This window comes from Herpailurus yagouaroundi, unplaced genomic scaffold (assembly GCF_014898765.1).
Source record: "Herpailurus yagouaroundi ecotype Mexico unplaced genomic scaffold, PumYag 77, whole genome shotgun sequence".
Classification (NCBI taxonomy): Eukaryota; Metazoa; Chordata; class Mammalia; order Carnivora; family Felidae; genus Herpailurus; species Herpailurus yagouaroundi.
In genome coordinates this window covers 98,795,182-98,821,774 of record NW_024412388.1, presented here as the reverse complement: position 1 = coordinate 98,821,774, position 26,593 = coordinate 98,795,182, and the positions used below count along the sequence as shown (strand labels likewise).

General features: G+C 37.3%; 1 protein-coding gene across 4 annotated transcripts in view; it reads left to right on the top strand.

The window, feature by feature from the left end:
- Positions 1-26,593, top strand: part of CSDE1 (cold shock domain containing E1) — a 38,594-nt gene that overhangs the window by 8,702 nt on the left and 3,299 nt on the right. For 2 of the 4 annotated variants that reach the window (XM_040471389.1, XM_040471390.1), the window contains exons 2-18: positions 161-547; positions 6,995-7,141; positions 8,800-8,998; positions 10,270-10,379; positions 10,780-10,872; positions 11,491-11,588; positions 14,460-14,541; positions 14,894-15,022; positions 15,132-15,257; positions 16,116-16,328; positions 17,960-18,100; positions 18,184-18,348; positions 20,702-20,809; positions 21,405-21,580; positions 22,138-22,250; positions 23,363-23,482; positions 26,041-26,219. In XM_040471389.1, the coding sequence (XP_040327323.1) occupies positions 7,004-7,141; positions 8,800-8,998; positions 10,270-10,379; positions 10,780-10,872; positions 11,491-11,588; positions 14,460-14,541; positions 14,894-15,022; positions 15,132-15,257; positions 16,116-16,328; positions 17,960-18,100; positions 18,184-18,348; positions 20,702-20,809; positions 21,405-21,580; positions 22,138-22,250; positions 23,363-23,482; positions 26,041-26,219 (2,190 nt within the window). In that variant the 5' untranslated portion in view covers positions 161-547; positions 6,995-7,003. The remainder of the gene's footprint in view (positions 1-160; positions 548-6,994; positions 7,142-8,799; positions 8,999-10,269; positions 10,380-10,779; positions 10,873-11,490; positions 11,589-14,459; positions 14,542-14,893; positions 15,023-15,131; positions 15,258-16,115; positions 16,329-17,959; positions 18,101-18,183; positions 18,349-20,701; positions 20,810-21,404; positions 21,581-22,137; positions 22,251-23,362; positions 23,483-26,040; positions 26,220-26,593) is intronic. The other 2 variants (XM_040471392.1, XM_040471391.1) reach the window with 2 other exon arrangements.

The following is a 26,593-nucleotide window of genomic DNA, read 5'->3' as shown; positions in this document are numbered from 1 at the left end:
CTCAAATAACATCAAATGAGTGTGCTTTCAAGTTTCTTGCATTCCTTGTTTAGCCAATGAATGATTCTAACTTTATGAAATGAGCTTGTCACCTCTACCCACCCTCTGTCTTGGTTCTTTTATGTAAGTTATACTTAATGTCTTCATTTTTTATCTCTAGTATGAAGTGTAACAGAACAGATTTTACCACCTGAAACTGCTGCTTCAAGTTCAGATCAGGCAAGGAACAAACCTCGAAACAACCAACAAGACCAAAGAAGAGTACACTTAAGTTGAAGACACAACACTTGATCTGAAACAAGAAGTTTGTGCCTACTCAACAGCTTTGAAAGAGCACTTCCCAACGCTGCTAGTAGTCTTTGTTTTCTTCAGTGCTGTACTGTGAGATTGCCCGGTGCAGCAGCAGTTGTATTCTTTATTAGCTTGATAGATCATTTTCTCTCGCTCTTTTTTTTAATACTAGCAACTTTCATCCTTTGAAACGTGTGCTGAAAAAGAAGAATCAGCAAATACTACTGAAAGTGCAATATTTGATTATCACTGCGAGGTAGGTTTGTAGTTTCCTTTTGGCAAAGGATCCGTTTGTACCTTCAGAAATCCTGATTGTTTTGGCCAAATATAAAATCTTATTAATGTCTTCTTTTCTAAAGTTATTCTGAAAACAATTTATATTCTCAGCCATTTAGTCTGAAAATGTCAACACTAGATTATTTAATTTATTATCTTACTGGACAAGGACAATATTGATGGCCAAACTATGGGATTTTTCAAACAAGATTACATTTGTTAATACATGTGGATCTCTCTTAATGTATCGGTCTCTTAGAAAGGAAAACTCCCATTGCACTGTTTAAAAGTTAGAATTTCAGTTGCATTCTGTTCAGCGATCTCTGTAAAGGTAAAGAAAGCCTAGAGAGAAGGGACATTTGAAGGCGAATAGTGCTTTAAGAGGGAGAAGAGTCTTCGTAGAGGCAACAGAATGAGCAGATTCAGGGAGATCTGAAAGCATATAGTATATAATGAGTGGTCTATTATGAACAAAGTGGGAGATACAGTTTTGTGGGTAGAGAGAGTAACTAGAAAGGAAAACTTGCTGGAGGAAGGTTCTGAAGGTCCCAATGTATTTGACTTCGTTCTATAGAAAAGTCGTCAGATGTTTATATTTGTAAGCAAGGGCTTAATGGGTTTTTTAATTTCAAAACTGAGATAGCTTTATTGCTTCAGGTTTTAAAATTATATTTTCAGAAGTGTATCTTTGAAAACAAGTAGAACAACTTTTTTTTTTTTTTTTCAACGTTTATTTATTTTTGGGACAGAGAGAGACAGAGCATGAACGGGGGAGGGGCAGAGAGAGAGGGAGACACAGAATTGGAAACAGGCTCCGGGCTCTGAGCCATCAGCCCAGAGCCTGACGCGGGGCTCGAACTCACGGACCGCGAGATCGTGACCTGGCTGAAGCCGGACGCTTAACTGACTGCGCCACCCAGGCGCCCCTAGAACAACTTTTTAAGAGATAGACTGAGGGTGGGAAAACCTGTTAAGAGCAATGGATAGGATATAAGGAAGATAAAAGCTAGGGTATAGGCAGAGAAAGAGACCGTAGGTGTTTTTAGTGGTAGAAGTGATAGGACTTGATAACCAACTGAATGTGAAAATGAGCCTGGAGGGAATTGACCTAGTCTACCCAGTTATAGAAGCTCGAAACCTTTTTGTTCATAGGACTGGGGAACTTTACATGGGGACTTGTTGAAAGCAAAATATATTGTGGAACTCTAGTGCATTCATTAGATAGTAATCTGAAGTTGAGGAAATATGCTAGCATGGAATATTAAACAGTGGTTATTTGGGGAGGGAGGATTATAAAAGGCAATTGTCCTTTTTAGTCAGCTTTCTAAACTGTGTAGAAATAGAAGCTTGGAAATCAGAAAGGAGTCCTCGCTTTATAAGTAATAAATGAAGAAGTACCAAAGAAGAGAATGTTCAAAGAAATAAAGGTAGCCAGGAAGGAACACCGAGGAAGATCATTTTAAGGAGAATTTGGTTGATAACCCTTTTTTAAAATGCTGCAGTAATCAAATAGAATGAGGAATGAGAACATTAGGTCATTCCTAGGTTGTCATCTTACAAAAGCTTCCTCACCATTTCAAGAAGCACTTGGCCTTTAATCTGTAATTTATTTAAAAGTTGATGAGCCTGTTGTGGTAATGATCATACTGTGGACCAAAATTATTCCTTAACTGTGAAAATTACCAATCATACCAATTTATTTAAATTATCTGTGTTCTGTAAACAGACACTCAGTTACTCAGTTTTAAAGTTATTGTACCATTTGCTTCTTCTGTTTGTTTCTTCTTAACCTCCTCATTTGATTTTTAAAAAATAATCTTAGATTGTTATCAGTTGTGCTGGATTAGATAAGGTAATGCAAATTGAAACTACCATTTTCTTTAGTCTTCAGAAGAGTAAAAGACTAGGCACCCCAACATGAACTTTTTTTTTTTTTTTTTAGTGTTTATTTTGAAAGACAAAGAGTACATTCATGAAAAAGAGGGGCAGACAGAATCCCAAGCAGGTTCCACGCTCAGCAGGGAGCCGGATGTGGGGCTCAATCTCACGACCAAGGGATCTGAGCCAGAATCAAGAGTCTGTTGCTTAACTGACTGAGCCTTCCAGGCACCCCTCCAATTCTTCTTTGGTAAAAGGGTGGGTTAACGTTAATGACTTTCCAATTTTAAAAATAAATACGTAGGGAAATTGGGAATTTTTATCTGTTGGATTCTCTATATGAACACAGCCTAGAACAGTATTGATGTAGGCACTAAAATTCTTTCATGTATAAGGCAGCGGTTAAGGATGTGGGCCATGGGGGTGCCTGGGTAGCTCAGTTGGTTGAGCGTCCAACTCTTGATCTCAGCTCAGATCTTGATCTCAGGGTCTTGAATTCAGGTCCCACTTTGGGCTCAATGCTGGGCATGGAGCCTACTTAAAAGATAAAAAGAATGTGGGCCATGGAGGGGTCCTGGCCGGTTCAGTCAGTAAAGCGTGCAGCTCTTAGCCTCAGGTTGGTGAGTTCAAGCCCTATATTGGGCATGGAGCCTATTTTAAAAAATAATAATAATACGGGGCCATAGTATCAGTACTGTATTCTGTCCCCATTTACCATTTTAAGACACCTTCCAAGTGTTCTCTTGAGAAATCCGTGAGCATTAGATTAGACTTCTCTGGTCTTTTTTAAAATACATTTGAAATCATATTGTATAGATAATCTCTCTTATTTGTCATTTCATATTATAGCATAAGCATATTTCTCCATCCTTTCTAAAGACTGCATGGCATTTATACAAATTGTTGTGACTTGACCCAGTGTTAGACTAGATTGTTTCTAGACGTTTGTTATTAAAACATATCCGTGAACACATTGGTGCATAAAGTGTCATTCACACATTTCAGATTGCAGGTTTCCTGCATTGGAATTATTAAGGAAAACAACTCCACATTTTGATTCATGTTGCTGCATTTCAGAAAGGTTGCACCAGTTTACCAACATAAAAGTATTTGAGCATATTGTTCTTAGCCTACTTTCTCACTATTTTTAAGTCTTTAATCTTTGGTCATTTGATAAATGAATAATTTGCTTTATCAAAATTTTGATGGTCAAAACTGAAGTTTTTCTTGTATTTTATGTTTAATGAGTGGTCTTTAAGACTAATTTATTTGTCTAAATGCTTGCAGTATTTGACAAATGAGTGCCTAATATGTGCCAACAACTGTTTGTCTAGACTGTAGGAATTTAACTTTGAACAAAAAGTCCTTGCCCTCATGGAGTTTATAATCTAGTACAGTAGGCCTCCCCTTATCAACAAAGGGATATGTTTCAAGACTCCCAGTGGATGTGTGGAACCTCAGTACTGAACCCTGTATAAACTGGTTTTTTTCTATTCCTACATATCTGTGATGAAATTTAATTTGTAAATTAGGTGCAATAAGATATTAATAGTAATTAACCCAATTATATCAGTATACTATAGTTAAAGTTATGTTGAATGTATCTCTCAGAACATCTTATTGTACTGTACTTGCCCTTGTTGTAGTGATGTGAGATAAAATGCCTACATGATGAGCTGAAGTGATGAATGACATTTGCATGTGGTATAGCGTGAGGCTGCTATTGACCTTCTGACAATATGTCAGGGGGAGTATCACATGCTTCCAGACTGTGGTTGGGGGGTAGGGAGGTGGGTAACAAATTGCAGAAAGCAAAATGTGGAAAAGGGGTGACTTACTATAGTTTAATTCCACTGATTTGCTTACATTTCCTTAATAATAACGCTGATACCTTTGTGTTTGCATTTGTTTTCCTTAGGTTTGGGTATAGAAGGTTGTCCTTTTTGTATGTAATCATTGACTCTGCAGTTTTTTCTGTTTTCAAATCTAGAAAGTCTTCCTTCCAAAAATTTTATTAATATGCATGTTTGTATTTAATATCTGTTAGGGTATTTAACTAGGTCTATCTTGATTATATTTTTGTATGCTGTAAGGTGAACAACTAAATTGTTCCCCCACCCCCATTTAAAAAAAGCCAAATAACATTTACACTCTGGTCCTTTCCTTCCATTCCCCCTCCCCCCTTTTTTTTGATGTGTCTTTATCTTAATTTTTTACAAAGAAGCATCTGTTGTTGAGCTATCTGTTTTTTCCATTGGACTTAACACTTTTATGTAATTGGCGTTTTTGTGTGTGTGTGTGTTTAATGAACTTTCTTTTTGTTTAATGGCACTTCTTTAAAGTTTTAGTGGTGCTGGTTAAGAAAATCTTACAGTGCCATAGAAATGTAGTTTAGTCTGAATTGTAAAGAATTCTTTGAAGAGAAGGGTATTAACATATTGCTTTATCTAAAGTTGCTCCAGTGCCATGTTTTTCCTAAAAGAAAGATGAGGCCCCCCAAATGGATAAAGGATAGAGAAAGAAACTTCAGTCAGGAAAGATGGGAGGAGAAAGGAAAGACCCTTTTTCAATTCTGCTTTGATACTCATTTTGAGATGAGATGAGACTAAAGAGCAATACAGTCCAAGTTCCAGAACCTTTGTTGGGGAATAATAATCTTAGAGGGAAAGGATAGCTCTGATTCCTTGTATTTCTGTTTCATTTTCCCTTAGAAAAACAAGTCTGACCTTGTACCTGCAGGAATATGTGATAGGACTGGAGACTTGAGAATGTGGTTTTTGGGACTTCATGGCCTGTGTGTTACAAATCACAGTATTGTGTTCTTACCTGTATGGTAATAACTCTAGTCCAAATAGCACAGCTTGAAAGTCATGATCCAAGACATGTCTTGGATCTAGAATATGGTCTTCAAATTAGTTTGATCATATTGTTAGTTAAAGCATGTATAGTCAGTGTGTATATGTGTAGATACTTCTAAATCGTGTAATTATACTAGACACATCGCATTTGTATTATAAAACATAGTCCTACAAATAAGGAAGATAAAGATGGAAAAGGTGCCTGGTTGGCTCAGTCAGAAGAGCTGGCAACTCTTGATCTCGGGGTTGTGAGTTTGAGCCCCGTGTTGGGTGTAGAGATTACTTAAATGAATAAAAACTTCAAAAGAAGAAAAAACATCTAACTTACATTTTGGGATGTCTGGCTGGCTCAGTCGATAGAGCATGTGACTCTTATTAATCTTAGGATCGTGAGTTAAAGCCCCACATTGGGCATGGAGCCTACTTAAAAACAAAAGATGAAATAAACAATATCATAAAAATAGTTTACCTATTAACAGTACAGAAACTTCCCCCTCGCTAAAAATGTTATGTCTAAATGCTTAGTTTATAAGTGTTTTAAAAATGTATACCATCATGAATTAATATCAGAGGGACAGTTTATGTGCAGTGTGTTTTATTGCTACTAGTATAAGTCTGTATCATAGTCTTGATATTAACGTTTGGCAGACTTATCAGATCTTAAATTAGATGATCATTTTACATCATGTAGAGGTTAAAGAACTAATACTAGGATTAGAAGTGTCAGGGCCCATTTTCTTTGCTGGTGCTTGCCTTATATTAACATTTTTTTTTCTATCTAAGAGTCTTGTGTAGCAATCTTTTTCAACCGTTTGTCTTTTTGTAAAAAAAAATTTTTTAACGTTTATTTTTGAGACAGAGACAGAGCATGAACGGGGGAGGGTCAGAGAGAGAGGGAAACACAGAATCCGAAGCAGGCTCCAGGCTCTGAGCCGTCAGCACAGAGCCCGACACAGGGCTTGAACTCATGGACAGTGAGATCATGACCTGAGCCGAAGTCAGACGCTCAACTGACTGAGCCACCCAGGTGCCCCCTGTTTGTCTTTTTGTGAGGGCTGTTTAAACTAGATAGCTACGTTTGTCCACTTAATTGGGCAAATATAAATTGTAATATACTGAAAGTAAATGAATGAGGGCTTCACTGTCAGTCTCTTGTGGAGTTTTTCACCCTCCCTCAGAACACCTAAGTAATGTATGCGCAGTGTGATATTATCTAACATACCACTCAGTCCTTTCCTGAAAATATATGATATTTATAATAAAGCTAAGTTTATCTATGGGCAAGATAAATAATATAGTTGTAATATTTTCTTCCACATCCTATTGGATTATTGTTGTGCATACTCTGAAGAGTCAAATAACTGAAAATACTGGATTCTGTGTGAAGTTGTGAGACGTTGAGAAGTTGGGCTGAATTGTATCATTGTAGCAACCACCAGTGACTCATTATGGCATTTAAAAAATTGTAAATGTTGTGTTTTAGGGATTGTGAAAGGGCTTTAAAAGATACATTTTAGCTTGACCTCTTAATGTTAACACTATAATTTCTTTTGTCAATAGAAACCTGATTCAATGAATTGTTTTGCTGAAGTAACCTAAGGGTAAATCTGTAAAGGTATAGAAGTTGACTATCAAGTGTGTGTTAAATTGTTATTGATCATAGTTATAAACATTGTGCTATGTTACCACAGCTGTTTGAGATGGAGAACGTTTTTACTGTATCATCAGATCCTCATCCCCCTCCTGCAGCCCCTCCTTCACTTTCTTTACCTTTATCTTCATCTTCTACCTCATCTGGGACTAAAAAACAAAAGAGGACCCCCACGTATCAGAGATCTGTAAGTCAGGGAAACAGTCATCCCAGCTCATTTTGCTTTGTGTTAAGAGCATGACTTAGGGCCACTCACTTTGGTTGAAGTAACCTGCAAACTCACTTTCTAACTTCTCTAGGCATTTCCTTCACCCTGAATCATGAAAGATAAGTAGTTTAGGCCTTGCTACTCATAGTGTGTCCAAGAATCTAAAGCATTGGTACCACCTTGGGAGCTTGTTAGAAGTGGAGAATCTCAAACTTTAACTCCTGCCTCCACTGCAATCAGTATTTTGTATTTTAGCCCTAGTTCAGAACCCAGATTGTAGAGGTAGGCCTTCTTGGTTTAAATCCTCTACCATTTAACTTTGGCAAGTCATTTAACCTTTCTGTGTCTGTTACCTCATTAGTAAAATGAGGATAATATTACTTTCTCTTGGGCTTTGTAAAAAATTAAATGAGTTCATGCATGTCAAACAGAAGAATGTCTAGTATGAAAGAACTAGAACTTAATTACCTACAGATTTAATGGCTTTGATTTGCATGGTTTGGCCATCCCATGTACTGTTTAACTACTCATACTTGGGTTTATTGTTCTACAGTCTTAGTCTTTTTATTTTCCTAAAGAAAAATATTTTTATTAATAGTGCCCAACATCACATTTAAATGAAAATGCTTCTTAATAAGTCAAATTTTCAATGGAAGAGTCTAAAACTAGTAAAGATGTGGATATGTTGCTGTCATAGTAAATCAGTTACAGACCTAATCTCTCCTAGGGATTTTTCCTCTTTTATCCATCACTTACATTAATAATTTGTTTCTATGGTTTTACTCAAATAAGGCAAAATGAAATCTCCAATGTGATAGACTGTATTTGATGATCTAACATGTTCCATTGCATTATATTTAAATAGCTCTTTTCACTAAAGAATGTTTTCCTTTGTTTTACCTGATCGTAGAAGCAAATGACAGTATTTAGAGACTTCATCAGCATCTGAAACGGGTGAAAAGATTTCTTTAAATATACTGTGAAATGATTAAAACATTTTTAGATTTGAAGAGTTTTTGTTGTCATGGACTTCTGTCTTAGAAAAATCCTGTTTTCTAAGGGTTATCTTTCACTGAAGAATCTGTTGCATTACTCTAATATTTTGTAGTTTGAAATAAGTATTGCATACAAAGTTTGTTTTGTTTTCATCTCTACTAATTTAAGTAATTGCCTTTGGATGCATGGCTTACCATATAGTGTTGATTTCTATTTAAGTTTCAAAGTAGGTGTTAGCAAATTTCTTAAAGAAGTGCTTTGGTAGTCTGGGTTGCCATCCCTTGAATATCAGTTACCTTTGTTCTGAAATTATTGTTTTAGTAGTAATTTGAAGTTAACATAAAGGCAGCTTATACTTAACGTAGTTGCTTTACCTTAACACTAAACTCCAGAAATCCTATTTGTCTGGTAAGTGAAAATTCTACCATAAATTGGGGCAGTTCCTTAAAATAAATGGAATTATTTCTTCTGAAGTATTTTATTAGCTAAACTAACATTTCAATAGTAAAATCCCATAAACTTTGCTTTACCGATTTTATCTTTATTTGCTTGTTTATATTAAAAATTTAGTGATTTGTTCATCATAAAATGCTTTAATGTACAGATCTGAATATATTAAGTTCTTTTTCTTCTTAAAACAGATGAGCTTTGATCCAAACCTTCTCCATAACAATGGACACAATGGGTACCCCAATGGTACTTCAGCAGCACTGCGTGAAACTGGGGTTATTGAAAAACTGCTAACCTCTTATGGATTTATTCAGTGTTCAGAACGTCAAGCTAGACTTTTCTTCCACTGTTCACAGTATAATGGCAACCTGCAGGACTTAAAAGTAGGAGGTAATCTGTCATTGACTATTGTTTTTAAAAAACTAATCACAGATGTCTCTTGCATATCATCTTGCTCGTGACAGTGTTCTACTACTTTTGGCCTTTTAATTGTCCCAGTTACTGAAATGTATCTCTGTAAACTAACAGAATCCTGATTTCTCTTGTGGTGGTGTCTTTTTGAGGGATAAAGGACTAATTGACTTAAAGATATCTTTGAATATTTTTTAAATAGATACTTGGAAGATCTAATTGTTCTCCCCCATAATAATGACTTTAGCTGTATATTAGATTTTAAACCAATGAAAATATTAGACCTTTATGGTGTTAGTTTTGACTATTTTATTAAGTACTAATTTTGGTAGTACCTGAGAAAAATAACTCCTACAGTGTCACCACTTGAACTATTCATCTTGGCTGACACCATAGAAATTACTTTCACATGTGAAAATGTATGGCTTATTGGAAGACTGAAGTTACAAGGTGTCAAGGTGTGTGTGTTTAAAGATTTTATTACAATTTTTTTAATGTTTTTATTTATTTTTGAGAGAGAGTGAGGGAGCATGAGCAGAGGAGGGGCAAAGTGGAAGGGGACAGAGGATCCAAAGCAGGCTCTGCGCCTACAGCAGAGAGCCTGATGCAGGGCTTGAACTCTGAATCCAGGAGATCATGACCTGAACCGAAGTCAGACACTTAGATTCAGCCACCCAGGCACCCCCTCGGTGTGGTTTTTTTTTTGTTTTTTTTTTTTTTTTAAAGTATCTTTGGGAAAAAAGCAGTAGTTTACATGCATATTTGGCATACCAAATACTCTAAATCCTGTAAGAACATTATTTTGGTTAATCCTTACTTTGCAGATGAGGAAACTGAGATACAGAGAAGCTTAAGAAAGAAGAAAAGTTGCCAAAGGTCATGATCTTTATATCGCCTCATTTTCAGTATTTGTTAAATGTGAAAACTAAGACGTTTCTATCTTAGAAAAAAACAGTGGTTCTGAAGCATTAGTATGTATCAGAATAACCTGGAAGACTTGTCAAAACAAATTGCTGTACCTGGTGCCTAGAGTTTGTCTTTCAATAGGTCTGAAGTGGGGCGGGGCCCAGGACTTTGCATTTCTGCTAAGCTACCAGGTAATGTGCTGCTGCTGCTGCTGGTCCAGGAACTGCACTTTGAGAAGTCACTGGTCTAAAACATCTCAAATGCTACATTAAGTTTGGCTTGAAAGTGAAGTACCATTTTGCCAAAATTAGTCCAACACATACAATACTTATACTTTATTTTAGATGATGTTGAATTCGAAGTATCATCTGACCGGCGGACTGGGAAACCCATTGCTGTTAAACTGGTGAAGATAAAACCAGAAATCCTCCCTGAAGAACGAATGAATGGACAAGTTAGTGGCTTTGATGCTTTGTGTTTTCTTAGGGCCCTGCATTTGCATATCTTTCACATTAGAAAAGGAAGATTCTCCCCATCTCCTCAGTTTGCACGCAAGAGAGCTATAGTATATAAAGATTACTATCTTAAAATTCTAACAGAAGCACTGGCATTTCTTGACCTGAAATAAAATATGGTCAAGACTCAATTTGGGTTTTTACATATAACCCTAAGACTACACTTACAGTCAGCTTATGTACTGTAAGTTTGAAACTTGGCAGCATGACATCCTCTTGTGGATCATATTAAAATGCATCCCTATGTATAGTATAGAGGATATTAAAATTCAGTTAATATTGCACAGTGCTGCTCCTGAAATGATTAGCAATGGAAATTTTTTTTTTTTTGACTGGTAGGTTGTGTGCGCTGTTCCTCACAACTTAGAGAGTAAATCTCCAGCTGCCCCGGGTCAGAGTCCAACAGGGAGTGTATGCTACGAACGTAATGGGGTAAACTTGTGTATTTTTCTTAAACCTTTGCCTGATCCACCATGTGATCTATAAGCGTACTTTAAAATTCAAAATAGAAAACGTAAGCTGCAGTTGATAAATTCAGTTTTAAATTTGGTTTCTAAGAGACTTCGAGTGCAGCATAATCAAAAACTTTAAAAGGAAAAAAATCCTTAGGACTTCCAAGTGTCTTAGCTTGCCCAAGTGTGACCTTAGTTAGAACATTAAGGTAAAATGTTCCTTTTACTCGAATTTTTGGGGGTTGTGGGAGGGGATCTTTTTTCTGGTTCTTTTTAAGCACTAACTCCATCTTTTTTGTTTGGAATGCCTTACATAAAAATTGTTTTTTTGAAATGTAACTACAGTCTCTGGGCAAATGCTTCCACGTGTGTAAGCTTTTTGAAGTTGGATTGCTGCTCAGCTGTGGACTCGCAGAAGTCATCAGCATCATGGAGGGGAAGTGTGTGTTTATATGAATAAAACAATGTACTTGTCATAAAGCATTGTTAAGACATTTGGTTTAAAATGCCAGTTTAAGAGTTATTTAACAAAGTAAATCACAGTATACAGAGAATATGCATCCTGCCAGTATAGTAATAACAACTTATTAATTCACAGGAAGTGTTTTATCTGACTTACACCCCTGAAGATGTCGAAGGGAACGTTCAGCTGGAAACCGGAGATAAAATAAACTTTGTAATTGATAACAATAAACAGTAAGTTCTTTTTTTTCCACTTAAGTTGGGAGTTTTTGTTTTGTTTCTTTTGTTTGTGTGTCTTCCTCCTCCCCCCAAGGAGAAGAAAATTGAAGTACGTTGAAAACCTAACTTGTAAATTTGGATAATTTTAATGATAATTTTCATGATCTTTTTTTTTTAATGTTTATTTATTTTTGAGAGAGAGAGAGAAAACACAAGCAGGGGAGGGGCAGAGAGAGGGAGACACAGAATCTGAAGCAGGCTCCAGGCTCTGAGCTATCAGCACAGAGCTTGATGGGGGGGCCCAAACCCACAAACCGTGAGATCATGACCCGAGCCAAACTCAGACGCTCAACCGACTGAGCCACCCAGGTTCCCCTTCATGGTCTTTTAAACTTTTCATCAGCTAAGCATTTGAGGGTCTATGCTATGATGGGCACTGTGCAGCTGTCAAAAATAGGAATATAAAGTTATGGTCCGAGCTTTCAAGGAGCTGTTCTAGAAGTCCGTGAAAGTTTCGCAGTGCTAAAGAGAAGTTTTGAGGGAAATGGTGTAAAGTCACCAGGGAGATGAGGGGGAGGAAATAGCATTCTGAGTAGAAGTGTAATTTTGAGGAAATGGCCAAAAGTTTTGAGTTTGATTGAATTGATTGGATCATAGGAAGATGAAGTTTGAGCTTTATCCCATAGTCCTAGGACTCTGGAGGGATTTTAAATTGGGGGGGGGGGGGGCGGCAGGGTAGGAGCAGAGATGGAGGTATGATTGGTTTAGATCATTGAAGTGGTGGAGATGGTAGACTTTTGAAGGGTAGGTATACGCTAGACTAGAAGCAGTGACTTGAGAGTTAATATGCAAGATGAGTGTCTATGCGTAGGCCAAGGATGGTTAGGTGGAGAAGTTAAGCCATTGATTAGATAGAGGTGTATATTGGAGTTAAGGAAAGGAGAGTTCCAAATGCCACTTTTCTGGCTACTGGACAGATAATGTCATTAACCAGAAGATACAGCAGAAAGTACTAAATGTGGGAGAAGAATTATACTTATTTTGGCATTTTTTTAAATAAATGTTTATTCGTTTTTGAGAGAGCAAGAAGTGAGCAGGGGAGGGGAGGGGCAATGGGGAGGAGCGGACAGAGGATCCGAAGCAGACTGCGCAGAGAGCAACGAGCCTGATGTGGGGCTCAAACTCATGAATCGTGAGTTCATGACCTGAGCTGAAGTTGGGCCCTCAACCAACTGAGCCAAACCAGGCTCCCCTTGTTTTGGCATTTTATGTAGGTGAAGATCATAAATATGTAGTTGCATGTAGAAGTCTGAAACAAGCTTAATGGACAGGATATACAGCTGTTGAATTCATCAGCATGAGCAGTTAAGGAAAGTGTAGTTAAGAAAGCTTAAGGATAAGGGGCACCTGGGTGGCTCCATCGGTTAAGCGTCTGACTCTTGATTTTGGCTTAGGTCATGATCTCATGATTGTGGGTTCGAGCCCCACATCAGTCTCTGCACTGACAACTCCAGAGCCTGCTTGGGGTTCTTTCTCCCTCTCTCTGCCCCTCCCTCCCTGCCTCCTCCCCCCCCCCCCCTTCCCCCCCCCCTCTGAAAAATAGGCTTTAAAAAAGAAAGAAAGCCTAGGGAAAATTATTTTTGTACAAGCACAGAAGGAAGTTAAAAGTAGGAAGTTGGAAAAAATGCTAGGAATGCACTTTACAATAGTGTAGAGAAAGCAAAGTCCCAAGAGCATGTGCAGAATTATTAGCCCTGAATCTTACCTCTTGTCAGACTAAAAGGAATCAGATTGAGTTGGTGGGTATGTTAATAGTTTCAGTCTAAAGCCCTCCATTTGATCTTAGATAGGAATCTAGGGGATAATTTATTAAGTTCCTGTATGCCAAGCACTTGTACTAAATGTATATAATTGTTACTTCTGAGAACAGCTTCACCTGATCAGTGTCTTCATCTGTAACACAGAGTATGTTCTCATAAAGTAACTTGCCTAAAGTCATACAGCCTGTAAATAGCAGGTCTTTGAACCCCAGTCTGGCTCTAAAGTCTTTCACTGTAGTAAGTTGCAAAGACAAATAGTATATTTTCCACTGTCTTCATTAGTCTGTTAAATTTTTGAAATAAAAACCCCAATTGGGTGACAGTTTGTCCGTGAAGAATTTACTTAGTCTTTACCTTTTGTTAAAACAACTACACCAATAGCCTGCACCATCTTTAAAATGAAATCAGATTTACATTTTCCTGCTCAAAGATGAGGACAGGATAACAACATGTAGGGTCTAATGGGTTTCAGTGAAGGTGAATGTCTTGTTTGTTTGTTTTTGTTTTTAAAGCATAGGAAATTTCTCCTTTAATCACATTTATTCAACCTTCTTTTATGGCTGTTTAATCAGAAATCATTGATGGGATAGCTAGTAAATTCAGCACTCGTTGCAAACAGGGACCAGTCCGTATCCATCTCTATATCCCCAGTACCTTTAGTTTGCGGCACAAGATACTCAAATGTTTACCCAATAAATGACCTTCCTAAGACTTTAGATTACCCTATTTGGTTGCATTCAGTTTATGACTTTCTTTTGTTGTAATAGAAAAGCATAGGGTATCTGTGATACTCTTTTAAGATTCTAAGAGAAAAATGATATATATGTGTGTGCCCAATTTAGAAGGCTAGGGAATTTGAGCAAAAAATCCTTTGCCATATGAAGCCATGTGAAAAGGATCATGTGTCAAAAACTTTATATTTGCTCTTTGTGTTGACATAAAATTGAGCTCTCAGAAAACTAATTGTTTCTCTAGATTCCTCATATCTAACCAAGCCAATGCATTTTTTTTTTTTTTTTTTACCCCTTTTTGATCCCCCCACCCCCACCCAATTATTCCTTTCTAGTACTGGTGCTGTAAGTGCTCGTAACATTATGCTGTTGAAAAAGAAGCAAGCCCGCTGTCAGGGAGTAGTTTGTGCCATGAAGGTAAGTGTCATCAAATGTGAAAAATTTGAGGTTTTTGTTCTTTGACTACTTTCAGTCCATACTTCAAACCCAAGCCTTTGGTTCTTTCTTTTCTTTGTCTTCCTTTTAAAAATATTTCACTGGTAATGTCAAAAGTAATCTTTTAAAATTTCTTGGTTACTAATTCATATTTTCTTTACAATGGGCCATGTAATTGATACTGTTAATATTAGACCTAGCCAAATATATTGTTTCCAGGGCAGTATAATTTTACAACAAGGCTTATTGACTGTAAATTGTAATCATAAATATGTACACTGAATAGTACCTAATGTTCCTATTATTTTTTTGGGTTTTGCTTGTTTGTCTTTAGGAGGCGTTTGGCTTTATTGAAAGAGGTGATATCGTAAAAGAGATATTCTTTCACTATAGTGAATTTAAGGGTGACTTAGAAACCTTACAGCCTGGAGATGACGTGGAATTCACAATCAAGGACAGAAATGTAAGATAGTTGACTAACTTGATCTTCCGCCTTCTTTTAAGGTCAGTAGTGAATTACATTTTTAGGAAACACTTAAAATTATATGATCTCCTCCTCCCTTCTGATTTAGGGTAAAGAAGTTGCAACAGATGTCAGACTATTGCCTCAAGGAACAGTCATTTTTGAAGATATCAGCATTGAACATTTTGAAGGAACTGTAACCAAAGTAATCCCAAAAGTACCCAGTAAAAACCAGGTAAATAGTCTTTTTCAGAAGAGTTTTCTATTGTCTCATCAGTAGAACAGTTTGATATACAGAAATTTTATTCAATTAATATAATTTTATGGTGGTGGAACAATTAAATATTTCTCTATTTATTTTTTATTTTTTAACATTTATTTATTCTTGAGAGAGAAAGAGCATGAGCGGGGGGAGGGGGGGGCAAAGTGAGAGAAGGACGCAGAATCCAAAGCAGGCTCCAGGCTCTGAGATGTCAGCACAGAGCCCGACACAGGGCTCGAACCCATGAGCTGTGAGATCATGACCTGAGCTGAAGTCACACGCTTAACCGACTGAGCCACCCAGGCACCCCAAATATTTCTTGATATATATAATTAAGCTAAACGAGGGACCAGTGATTGATATGTCCATGAATAGGTTTTGTTTTGTTTTGTACTGGGTGATCAGGAGAAAGGGAAAAAAGAAATGCTGGTTAAATTGGGAAAAACCATTTTAGGTATGCATTTATTGGGGTTCTCTCCCACCTCCTCCCCCTCCTCCTCCACCAGTTTGTTTCTTTTATGTGGGAGGTAAGGTGAGGAGAGGAGACTGCTGGCGTCATTGCTAAAGAAATGTGAAACCTAAAAGACAAATTCTTTTCCTTAAATAAAATATCTCTGTCAGAGTGCAGGATCTTAACTGCAGTGTTGTGATTTTATCATGTGACCACAGAACACAAAGTTTGCAAATTGGGCTTATGTTGTCAACATTTTTTTTCCCTGTAGGGAACTGTTTATTATAAATAACATGGGTTTGCTGTGTGTTCTTCTTGTTTGACTTAGAACTAGGAAGGATGAGAAATCTCCAGCTAAAATAGTTTTTCCTTCTCATCAGAATGACCCATTGCCAGGACGCATCAAAGTTGATTTTGTGATTCCTAAAGAGCTTCCCTTTGGAGACAAAGATACAAAATCCAAGGTGACCCTGCTGGAAGGCGACCATGTTAGGTTTAATATTTCAACAGACCGACGTGACAAATTAGAACGAGCAACCAACATAGAAGTTCTATCAAATACGTTTCAGTTCACTAATGAAGCCAGAGAGATGGTGAGTGTTGGATATTATTAGATATTTGTATTCAGTATGGGGGCCTAATATTATATTCAAATTTGTAATGCTATACTGAAAAGCATTTAAGTTAATGATGACATGGGGAAGCTTCCTTGTGAAGTGACTAAGAACACAGATATTTCAGTCAGTCTGGGTTTGGTAACTGACTCTGCCAGTTATCTTGAAACAGATGTGAAAAAGTTTCAGAATGGAAATGTGTACAGGAGGAATTCTAAGATCTTTTGAGAGTCCGTTACTTTGTGGACCTTAAATATGAAGACTGAGAAAATTCAAGTCTATCGTTGTAGAAAACAGATCTTCCCAAACTGTTCCGTGTTTAGTAAACACTCGATAAGGTTAAGTAGGTTTTGGATTTTTGGCTTTTACAGCAGGAATTTGCAAATTCTTTTCAGTGGGTATATGTCCAGGAGTGACCTGCACCAGAAATGTTTCCCAAACATGTTTTATAAGCTCTGTTTTCATAAATTAACTGCCTCAGATGTAATTTATAGTTCTGTTGGGATCGTAACATGAGTGGTATATCTCCGTGCAGTCAATGGAACTGGGTACATTCAATGAAAATTTAAGTTTCTTGGGACTTAGAACCTTTATCTTTGGAGAACTGATCTTGTTTGATACTTGCAATGTGCTTTTAACTTTATAAATTTTGAGAACCAAATGAATGGGGTGTGTGTGTGTGTGTGTGTGTGTGTGTGTGTGTGTGTGTGTGTGTTTTAAACAAAAAGCTGCTCAGGTAGGGTCTATTTTGCTTGACAGTATAGACTACATTGTCGAGTAGCTTGGCTGCCATCAAGATTTAGCCAAAGATTAAATGTCAGGATATTATTTATGCTATATTCAAAACTGGTTATAGAATAGTCGTCAGTAATAATACAAATAAATATGCAACATGTAAGTCATTGGTAGGTTGATAATAATTGTTTCAGTAAACTTCTGAGTACCTGCCATGTGCCAGCTAACTCTGGATGTAATTGCCCTTACAAAGCTGATAATTTAGTAAGGGGGAAAAATGAGGAAAGGATTTCGTATATTTTGTTTATTCTTCACACCTTAATCTTAAGCCTTTCCTGCACCTAAACTCACATAAAAATTTTTGAGATTGAGACTAAAAAAAAAGTTCCCTTTAGTCGACTTTGGAAGTATTTGAAGTATTTGTGTAGATTTTTAAAATTTCTAGATGTTGTCATAAAGCTTGGGCCTTAGGATCCATAGATTTAGAATCTTTGTTTTCTACCACTTATTAGCTGTGTGCTTTGAACAAACTGCTTAACTTCAGCCTCGATTTCCTCATCTTGCAATACAGGGTAATAATACCAAGTTCACAAATTTGAGAATGAAAAGGAGTATATTGTGTGCATGTGTTAACACTCAAATGTGATAGTTTTTTCTATGCATGCTGACCGGGGGGTAGCATCTCAGACAGTGGCTTAGAAGTTAATTTACTGAAAGCAATGAGTTTGTATTTAAATAGAAAAATTAAAAAGTGGGTACAGATTTTGAGTCATTAATTCAGAGAATTCCAAATGAGTTTAACTTGATGCCTCCAAAATTGAGTATTGTTTTCTTGGCAAGCTTCGCAGCCAGTGAAAATATTATCTGGATTTCAGGGTGTAATTGCTGCCATGAGAGATGGATTTGGTTTCATCAAGTGTGTGGATCGTGACGCTCGTATGTTCTTCCACTTCAGTGAAATTCTGGATGGGAATCAGCTCCATATTGCGGATGAAGTAGAGTTTACTGTGGTTCCTGTGAGTACTTTTTGAGAAAGAATGGGATGGTTTCTTGATGCTTCCTTTTTCAGTTTAAAGTTACTTTTGTTTATCATTTGTAGGATATGCTCTCTGCCCAAAGAAATCATGCTATTAGGATTAAAAAGCTTCCCAAGGGCACGGTTTCGTTCCATTCCCATTCAGATCATCGTTTTCTGGGCACTGTAGAAAAAGAAGCCACTTTCTCTAATCCTAAAACCACTAGCCCAAATAAAGGCAAAGAAAAGGTAAGTTTTACATGATCAAAATGATTTGTGTAGCTCTTTATTCCTCTCTTTCAAGGAAACCACTGTCCACACAGTAATGGAATGAAGTATTGTCTCTTTTGGAATTCTCTGTAACATTAACAGTGAACTGATCTAAAAGAAGGTTTTTAATCTCCACATTATGACTTGGGGGGTGGGGGGGCTGTTCTATGGATTGTGGGATGTTAAGCAGCATCCCTGACCTTTACCCACTGGAGATCAGTATCTCTCTTCTCCCTCTGTGTGACAGCCGAAACTGTTGCCATATCCTGCAGGACATCCCCTAATCCCCAATGAGAACTGCTCATCTAAAATGATAGTACTGATCTTCCCAAGCAGTTTAAAACTTCCAAATTTGTGTGGACTCCATTTACACATTTGAACTCCATTTTGAATAGTCCACAGAATAGAGATAGAATGATGTCTAACATGGCTTTTGCTCTCAACTAAATAATAAATTGAGGGTTGTACAGAAGCAGGTAATTCATACAAAATATAAAATATTGCCATAAAAGATCAGTGAGAGCACTGTGGCGAAAATAAATTCTAATGTGGCAGGATCTGGGATGGTGTCACTAAGGCACTGACACTTAATAGGTGGGTATACATGAAGAAAGAACATTCCTCACAGAATAGAGGTACAAATGAGAAAAATTCAGGATTTCTTTAGAAAGCACTGAGTAGTTAAACAGGAAGATAGGGTTTTTCTTTGGTGGGTAGAATAGGGGAAATAAGATGAAAAATCAGGATACAGCTAGATGGAGAAGGTTCAATTGCTACTCTAGCGAATTTAGACTTTGTTCTATACTCAGAGAAGATTTGTGGAAAGTGACATCAGATACGCACTTCAGGAAGAAATGGCATAGTATGAACCCTAGATGGGGGTGGAGAAAGACAAAAGATGAAGAGGCCTGATACGAAATGAGTTTAGGTAGAGCTTGAACTGGGAGCAGATATCATGGATCTAGACAAGAGCAGCAGGTACGTGTGGGAGATATTGGAAGGTAATGTAATTTTTAAAATGGCTACTTAGGATCCTGAGAGAACTGGAACAACATCTTGCTTACTATTTATTTTGTAGCTTAGGAAGTCACTTCTGAGCTTCAGTTTTTAAACTGAAAAAATCATAGTCTCCTGTTACGGTGAAAAAGCCCTCACAAGGCCAGGCCCATAGTAGGAATTTCACAAAGGCTGCATTTAACAATAATAAAAATAAAAGAAAATCAGTGGGGCTTGTTTTTAATGGTTTTTAAAAAGCTCTTAGAATGCCCTGCTTCCCAAATGGCTTTGACAAAACTGAGTTGATCAAGACAGCCTTTGAATGAGACTTTTCCTGCCCTTTTATTGTTCTGTTCTTCTTAGATCAACACTGGACCCTAGTAAGTCCTTCTGTCATCACGCTTATTTATAACAGTGTATTACAGTAAGGAATATGAATGGTAGAAGACTAGAAATTAAATTGGTTTTGTATAGTTGAAACCATAAAAGTGGTGTAATTTGTGAGGTAGTTGAACAGTGTCATTTACAGTATGATTCTGTATGGTATACCAGAAATTTCTTAGACTTTTGACGAGTGAATCTTTCTGGTAATCAACAATGTTTTAAATTCTGTAAGCGTTGAATATCAAATGCTCTGAACTGTGCTAGATCCTCTACCGAATTAAATTTTCGTGCATTGGTAAATACGCTCTCATACAAAACACTGTAAGGTACTATGGGAGATTCAAAATAGGTGATACAAAAAGCTTCTTGCCCTATAGAATTTCTGTTTATTAAAAATACATGCTAGGGGCTTCTGGGTGGCTCAGTCGGTTAAGCGTCTGACTTCGGCCCAGGTCATGATCGCACGGTTTGTGAGTTCTAGCTGCACGTCGGGCTCTTTGCTGACAGCTTGGAGCCTGGAGCCTGCTTCGGATTCTGTGTCTCCCTCTCTCTCTCTCTCTCTCTCTCTCCCCCTCCCCAGTTCATGCTCGCACTGTGTCTCTGTCAAAAATAAATAACCTTAAAAAAAATTTAAAAAATACATGCTCAGTTTAATTTTTGGCTGGCTATGAGAAGTATAGAATGGGTGTGTTATAAATTTTCAGTAAGCTTTCCCTCCTCAATAATAAAAATTAGATTCTCGGAACTAAAAGACCCAATTACAGTATGTTGAATCAGTCCTGGGTTTAAGGTAAGACTATCTTTTATTCATATGAAAAATTGGTTACTGTTAGGGAACCCCAGAATAGGACATTTGTACAGCTGTGCCAATTCTTTAGCTCCAGGGTCTAAAAACTGTAACTGCTTATTGCCTTTTTGTTCTTGATTCTTTTCATTGTATCCTGTTTTGTAGGAGGCTGAGGATGGTGTTATTGCCTATGATGATTGTGGGGTGAAATTGACTATTGCTTTTCAAGCCAAGGATGTGGAAGGATCTACTTCTCCTCAAATAGGAGATAAGGCAAGATAATTCTGCTTATTTGAGAGGAGAGTTAAAGGTTGTCATCTTCATCATAAGTCCTGCAAAATGTCTTTGGGGTTTTTTTTTAATCTTACCAAGTTTTGCTAAAAAAAATTGTGTGTTTATAAGTTTAATATAAGAACGTCTTCCCATTTACAAGCAGCTTATTCAGAATAGGGTCTAAGACACCCTTTGTTAAAAGCTTTCTGAGGAGTCAGTAAGCACTAGAGAAGATCTGCCTAAGTCAATTACCTTATAATATTATAAGCTAAACCAGTTGCTGAAACATTATCAAAGTAAAATCATACCCAAGATTTTATATTGCTGTGCATTTTTCTCCTCACTATGTCTGGTTTTCTGATAGCCCTGCTTTAGAGAAATTGAGAATCTATAAGGAATACACACTGGAGAACAAAACTTGATCCCCTTATGAAAAGTGTGAATGAGACCTAAAAGTGTTAGTTTTGGTGAAAATCTCTTCCATCAGAGTATTTAACACAAAGGATATTTGGAGTGGGAAGTTGTAGGTCCTAAGGTAAGGAGCTTGGTGTGGGAAAGACATGATATTAAATATGAGTGTCCTTATTTTTCACAGGTTGAATTTAGTATTAGTGACAAACAGAGGCCTGGACAGCAGATTGCAACTTGTGTTCGACTTTTAGGTCGTAATTCCAACTCCAAGAGGCTCTTGGGTTATGTGGCAACTCTGAAGGATAATTTTGGGTTTATTGAAACAGCTAATCATGATAAGGAAATCTTTTTCCATTACAGGTGAGGACTGCCTTTTAGGAACTTAGAGCTTACTATCCATTGTTTGGTTTTGTTCGAAAACATTTAGTATCGGGTGGTTATATATTTTGTAATTCCAAATTTCATATTGGTAAAATTATGGCACTATATAAACAAAAGTTAATCATGTGTATAGGGAACATGTGGCCGGAAGATAAAGGCCTGTACCTGCTTTGAACATTGGGCAAGAACTTTCTGCTTCAGTAAAAGAATACTGTCTTCTATGTTGCTACCAGAGAGTTGTACATTTAATATGTGTCAGTTAAGGGCATGGGCTCTTAGATGGTTCAGGTTTGAATCCTGGCTCTGCCACCTAATTAACCTCCTAGTATTTTAGTTTCATTGTCTTGAAGCTGGAGATAATGGTGCCTTTTCATTGGGTGTTTCTGAGGATTAAATGAGTCACTGCCTATAATGTGCTTCAAACAGTATCCAGCATAAGTAAGCACACCATGAATGTTGTTACAGAAGAAGTAAATTTATTTGCTACCGTTGAGGTTTGTGGTGATTGCTTATTCAAATGTTTCCTTTCTTCCCAGTGAGTTCTCTGGTGATGTCGATAGCTTGGAACTGGGGGACATGGTCGAGTATAGCTTGTCCAAAGGCAAAGGCAACAAAGTCAGTGCAGAAAAAGTGAACAAAACACACTCAGGTAATGAATTGTGGTTTCTACTTATTTAGTCTAGGCTTTTGGTGGGAGATGAGAGACAGCATGGGAGAGGAAGCAAAAACCCAAGATTAGTGGTCCCCCAGGTGTGATACCCAGATACAGTAGCATCACCTGGCCACTTAGAAGAAATACAAGTTCTTTGACCCCACCCCAGAGCTACTAAACTTAGGATGGGCATTCTGTTTTAACAAATCCTTTAGGTGATTCTGACGTACGCTAAAGTTTGAGAACCACTACATAGATAGTTTAGATCATTCACTTTATTTTCAATTCAGTACCTCTTTCTTAAAAAATAACCCTAAGATGTAAATATCCATGGGAATGGGGAAAGAGGCATTCTTCGAGGACGCTGTTTTGGAGAAGAATGAGAAAAATAATGGGAACTTAAAATGGTTGCTGTTTAGGATCTCTAACTTAAAAAAAAAACCCCGCAACTTTTGACTTTGATCTCAACTCCTCAAATAATACTTCCTCATGGTGAGACCTAGAGAAATGACAGCCAAGAACGTTCATTTCATTTCAATAAATATCTAAGCACATGCTGTGCTTTAAGTACTGGGGATACAGCAGTGAAGAAATCAAAGGCAAGAAACCTGCCTTTGTTGAGTTTATTTTTTAGTTTGTATTTATAGGCAAGCAAGATGAGTAAAATTTTGTGCTTAGAAAGATAGTAATATATATTACTAACATATTGAGCTTAAAATAAAGGGAAGTGTATAAGTGTTGGGGTTGCATTTTAGAGATTAGAGAGAGAGAGAGAGAGAGTGCGAGCAGGGGAGGGCCAGAGAGAGACAGGGAGACAAAGAATCTGAAGCAGGCTCCAGGCTCTGAGCTGTCAGCACAGAGCCCGATGTAGGGCTCGGTCCCATGAACCTTGATGAGCTCATGACCTGAGCTGAAGCCCAATGCTGAACCTTCTGAGCCACCCTGGCACCCCAAATTAACATTATTTTCATGATAATTTAGCAATAGTTCAAGAGTAGCAGACCAGCCAGCAACCCTCTGTTAACATTTGTTCTGATGATTTTTGCTTTTTTCCTGTGGAATGGAGTTACAATTGTTGAATAAGAAGTATACATGCTTTTGCTTTGTAGTGAATGGCATTACTGAGGAAGCTGATCCCACCATCTACTCTGGTAAAGTCATTCGCCCCTTGAGGAGTGTTGATCCAACACAGACTGAGTACCAAGGAATGATTGAGATTGTGGAGGAAGGTAAGAGCAGCCCTATCAGATTGTTTAAAATTTGTTTTACCTTTACATGAGCACTTGGAACATTGTAAAATGTGGTGGTGTTGGTCGCAGTCGCTTTCAGACTCCTTAGAAACTCCTTAAGGAAAAGTGCCTCTTCCTATCCTCCCCCCCCAACCCTTGGTTTTTATGATCATCATCCTGGGTTTATGTTGTGAACAAATGACTGTTATGTGAGCAACTGAGTTATACTGAAATAGAACAAAATCTCACACTAAAAGTACTCCTCTAATGTTGGATGATAATCAGATATTTACAGTTGGCTGCATTTAGTACAACTTTACAGTTTTCTTGTAGTCTGTAATTATTTACATCAGTATTAACAAATTTTCCTAGTAGCCAATTCACTTCTATAAATATTTTGCTTTCTGTAAATGTCCTATATTTATTTCTTAATAGCTAGGGTTCCATGTGGATCCTAACAACTTGTTTCTGGGCCATGGCTCTCTATGTTTTTCATTTACTGCTTTTTTCTCCCCATCTTCAGTAACTCCCTGATTTCTGGTGTCATCCCAACAATTAGTACCAAAAGACAACTTTGTTCATAAAATAAGTTTGCAATAGGAATGATCGTAAGGACCACTGATGATTAGTAGAGCTAAATTACCATAATGATGGGGTTGATGAGAAGAGGGTTTGAATTTCCAACCAAAGATGATAGCTTGACTTAAGAGAATAAATCTTGTGTTATCTAGGAGTCAGAGGGCATAAAGTGGGGAAGAACAGGTCATTTGAGAGAAAGAAATGAACCTTGATAACATACATGCTCCTTGTATGAGGCCCTTAGGAGTTTCCGCTTTACATAGAATCGGAGTACATCCAGTTCTCCCCAACACACACACCTCCAGATAGGAATAGATTTTATAGCAAATCAGTCTTTTATTTCAATAAATCACTCCTTTAGTTGATTCAGATCTAATTCAAATTAATTCTAAAATAAACTTCCTTTGTTCTGCTTTCTCATCTTATAGCTGACCCTGGTGGTTAAACACACTATTTTTTAAAAATCATTCAGTACAAATCTGGTCTTTTGCAAATCAGTATTTTAAATGAATGACATGATTACACCATACTCCTAAAAGGGCCGTGGGGACTGGGCAACTTACTCACCTTTGCAATACTTCCTCTGTAACATTTCACTTTGACTTCTTTTTGTGTTCCCAACCCCCAATCCACTTACTCTTCAACTCTGGCTCTAGGATATAGTCAAGCAGTGATTTTGTGGGAAAGGAAACTTTTCTGAACTCTAATAGACCTTAGAGGGTTTTGAGACTAGACAGGTTACATTTTCCCACTTGATAGTGAGAACAGCTCTTTCATTCAGGAACACTTTGAAGTAGGGCAAGGCCTAGATCTGAACACCACCTCTTCCACTTCTACCTGTATAACTTTGGACAAATTACTTAAATCTCTCCTAGCTTAGTTTCTTCATCTTTAAAATGAGGGTAATTTCTTTGAGAAGATTCTAGAATGATTAAATATGAATCTGTAAATGTTTAATAAATGACTGCTTTAATAAAACTGAATCAGACCAGCTGTCTCTAGAGAATGCTTGTGTATGACTTTGTTGGAAGTGTATCCTCAGAAGTTTGTGGTTCCTGTATGTTTGAAAGGAAAACCTTCCCTTACACCTTATAATCATTAAAAGAATTGTTAAAAGCATTTCCAGTTCTGAAGCTTCCACTTCCACCTCATGTTTTTTTTCTCCTCTTCACCTTTGTTGATTCAGTGGCTTCCCGTTCAGATGAACTGATAGGATAAGCAACTGAACCTTTGGCACAGTTCTTATTCCTAGCCTGCATTCCTCTCCAGCCAATATTTTAGTCTAGGGCAGAGCTCAGCAAATAGGGTGGTTTGTTTCTGTAAGTAAAGTTTTCTTAAAACAGCTATGGCCGTAGTTTACATCTTGTGTTTGGTTGCTTTCCCACTACAACAGCAAAGTTGAGTAGATGTGACAGAAATAGGATGATTTATAAGTCTAAAATATTTACTGTCTTTTCAGAAAGTATGCTGAGCTCTGAACTAGGAGAAAGTGCCTGTTGGTTTGAGGGAGCCATAATCAGAACAAAGAAAAGAGATTAGAATGCCAAGGAAATTTATCCACATTGTTTTTGCCTGTGCCTGGCTTGTTTAATGCCCAGTTGAGTATGGGTCAGAAATATTTTTGACTGGTTGGCTCATACTGTGAACTGGGGAAGAAGATAATTCAGAGGATCATGCTAGCAACCCATTCTGCTTAAAATGCCCACATATTTAGGTAATGAGGTTGAGTGCCAGTGTTCCTTTTAATTTCGTAAGGATGGTTTAAAACTGTTCATTAGCTAGTAAAGTACTACTACAAGTTCTCATTTGTTTTCTTGGTAATATTTCATTGAAGCTTTAAGGTAGGAGTTCTCAGGTATTAAAACATTTTTCTTAGGTAAGAATACATTCTTAGCAACTTATCTATAAACTTATGACCATCAGCATAGGATCATTCTGAACTATTAGTTTTCAGACTTTATACCTGTCTCTCATTACAGGGGATATGAAAGGTGAAGTCTATCCATTTGGCATAGTTGGGATGGCCAACAAAGGAGATTGCCTGCAGAAAGGGGAAAGTGTCAAGTTCCAGTTGTGTGTTCTGGGCCAAAATGCACAGACTATGGCCTATAACATCACACCCCTGCGTAGGGCCACAGTGGAGTGTGTGAAAGATCAGGTAAGTGGTAGTATCTCTGGATCTGAACTTGATCCTTTTATGAGTTGGCACACAAGTGGTAACCAAAACCTTGAAATTTTTTCAGCCAAGGGAGAACCATCAGTACTCATTTCTCCTTTTTTCATTGATTTGAGGTAGCTTGTAAAAATATGAAGAAAATGACATGAAAAGGAAAAAAATGGTGATATGAGCAAAAAGAAAGTTAAGAGTGCTATTGATAACATTACATGACGGGAAATAAGTTCGGAATGAGATTTTTCAGAATAGAAAGACTAGGATTTTGTATGCTTGAGCTCGGGACTTCTTTTGCAGACCACACAACGAAAGCATATGTAAAGGTGTTCATAAGATAAGTTTAGGGCAAACAAAACTAT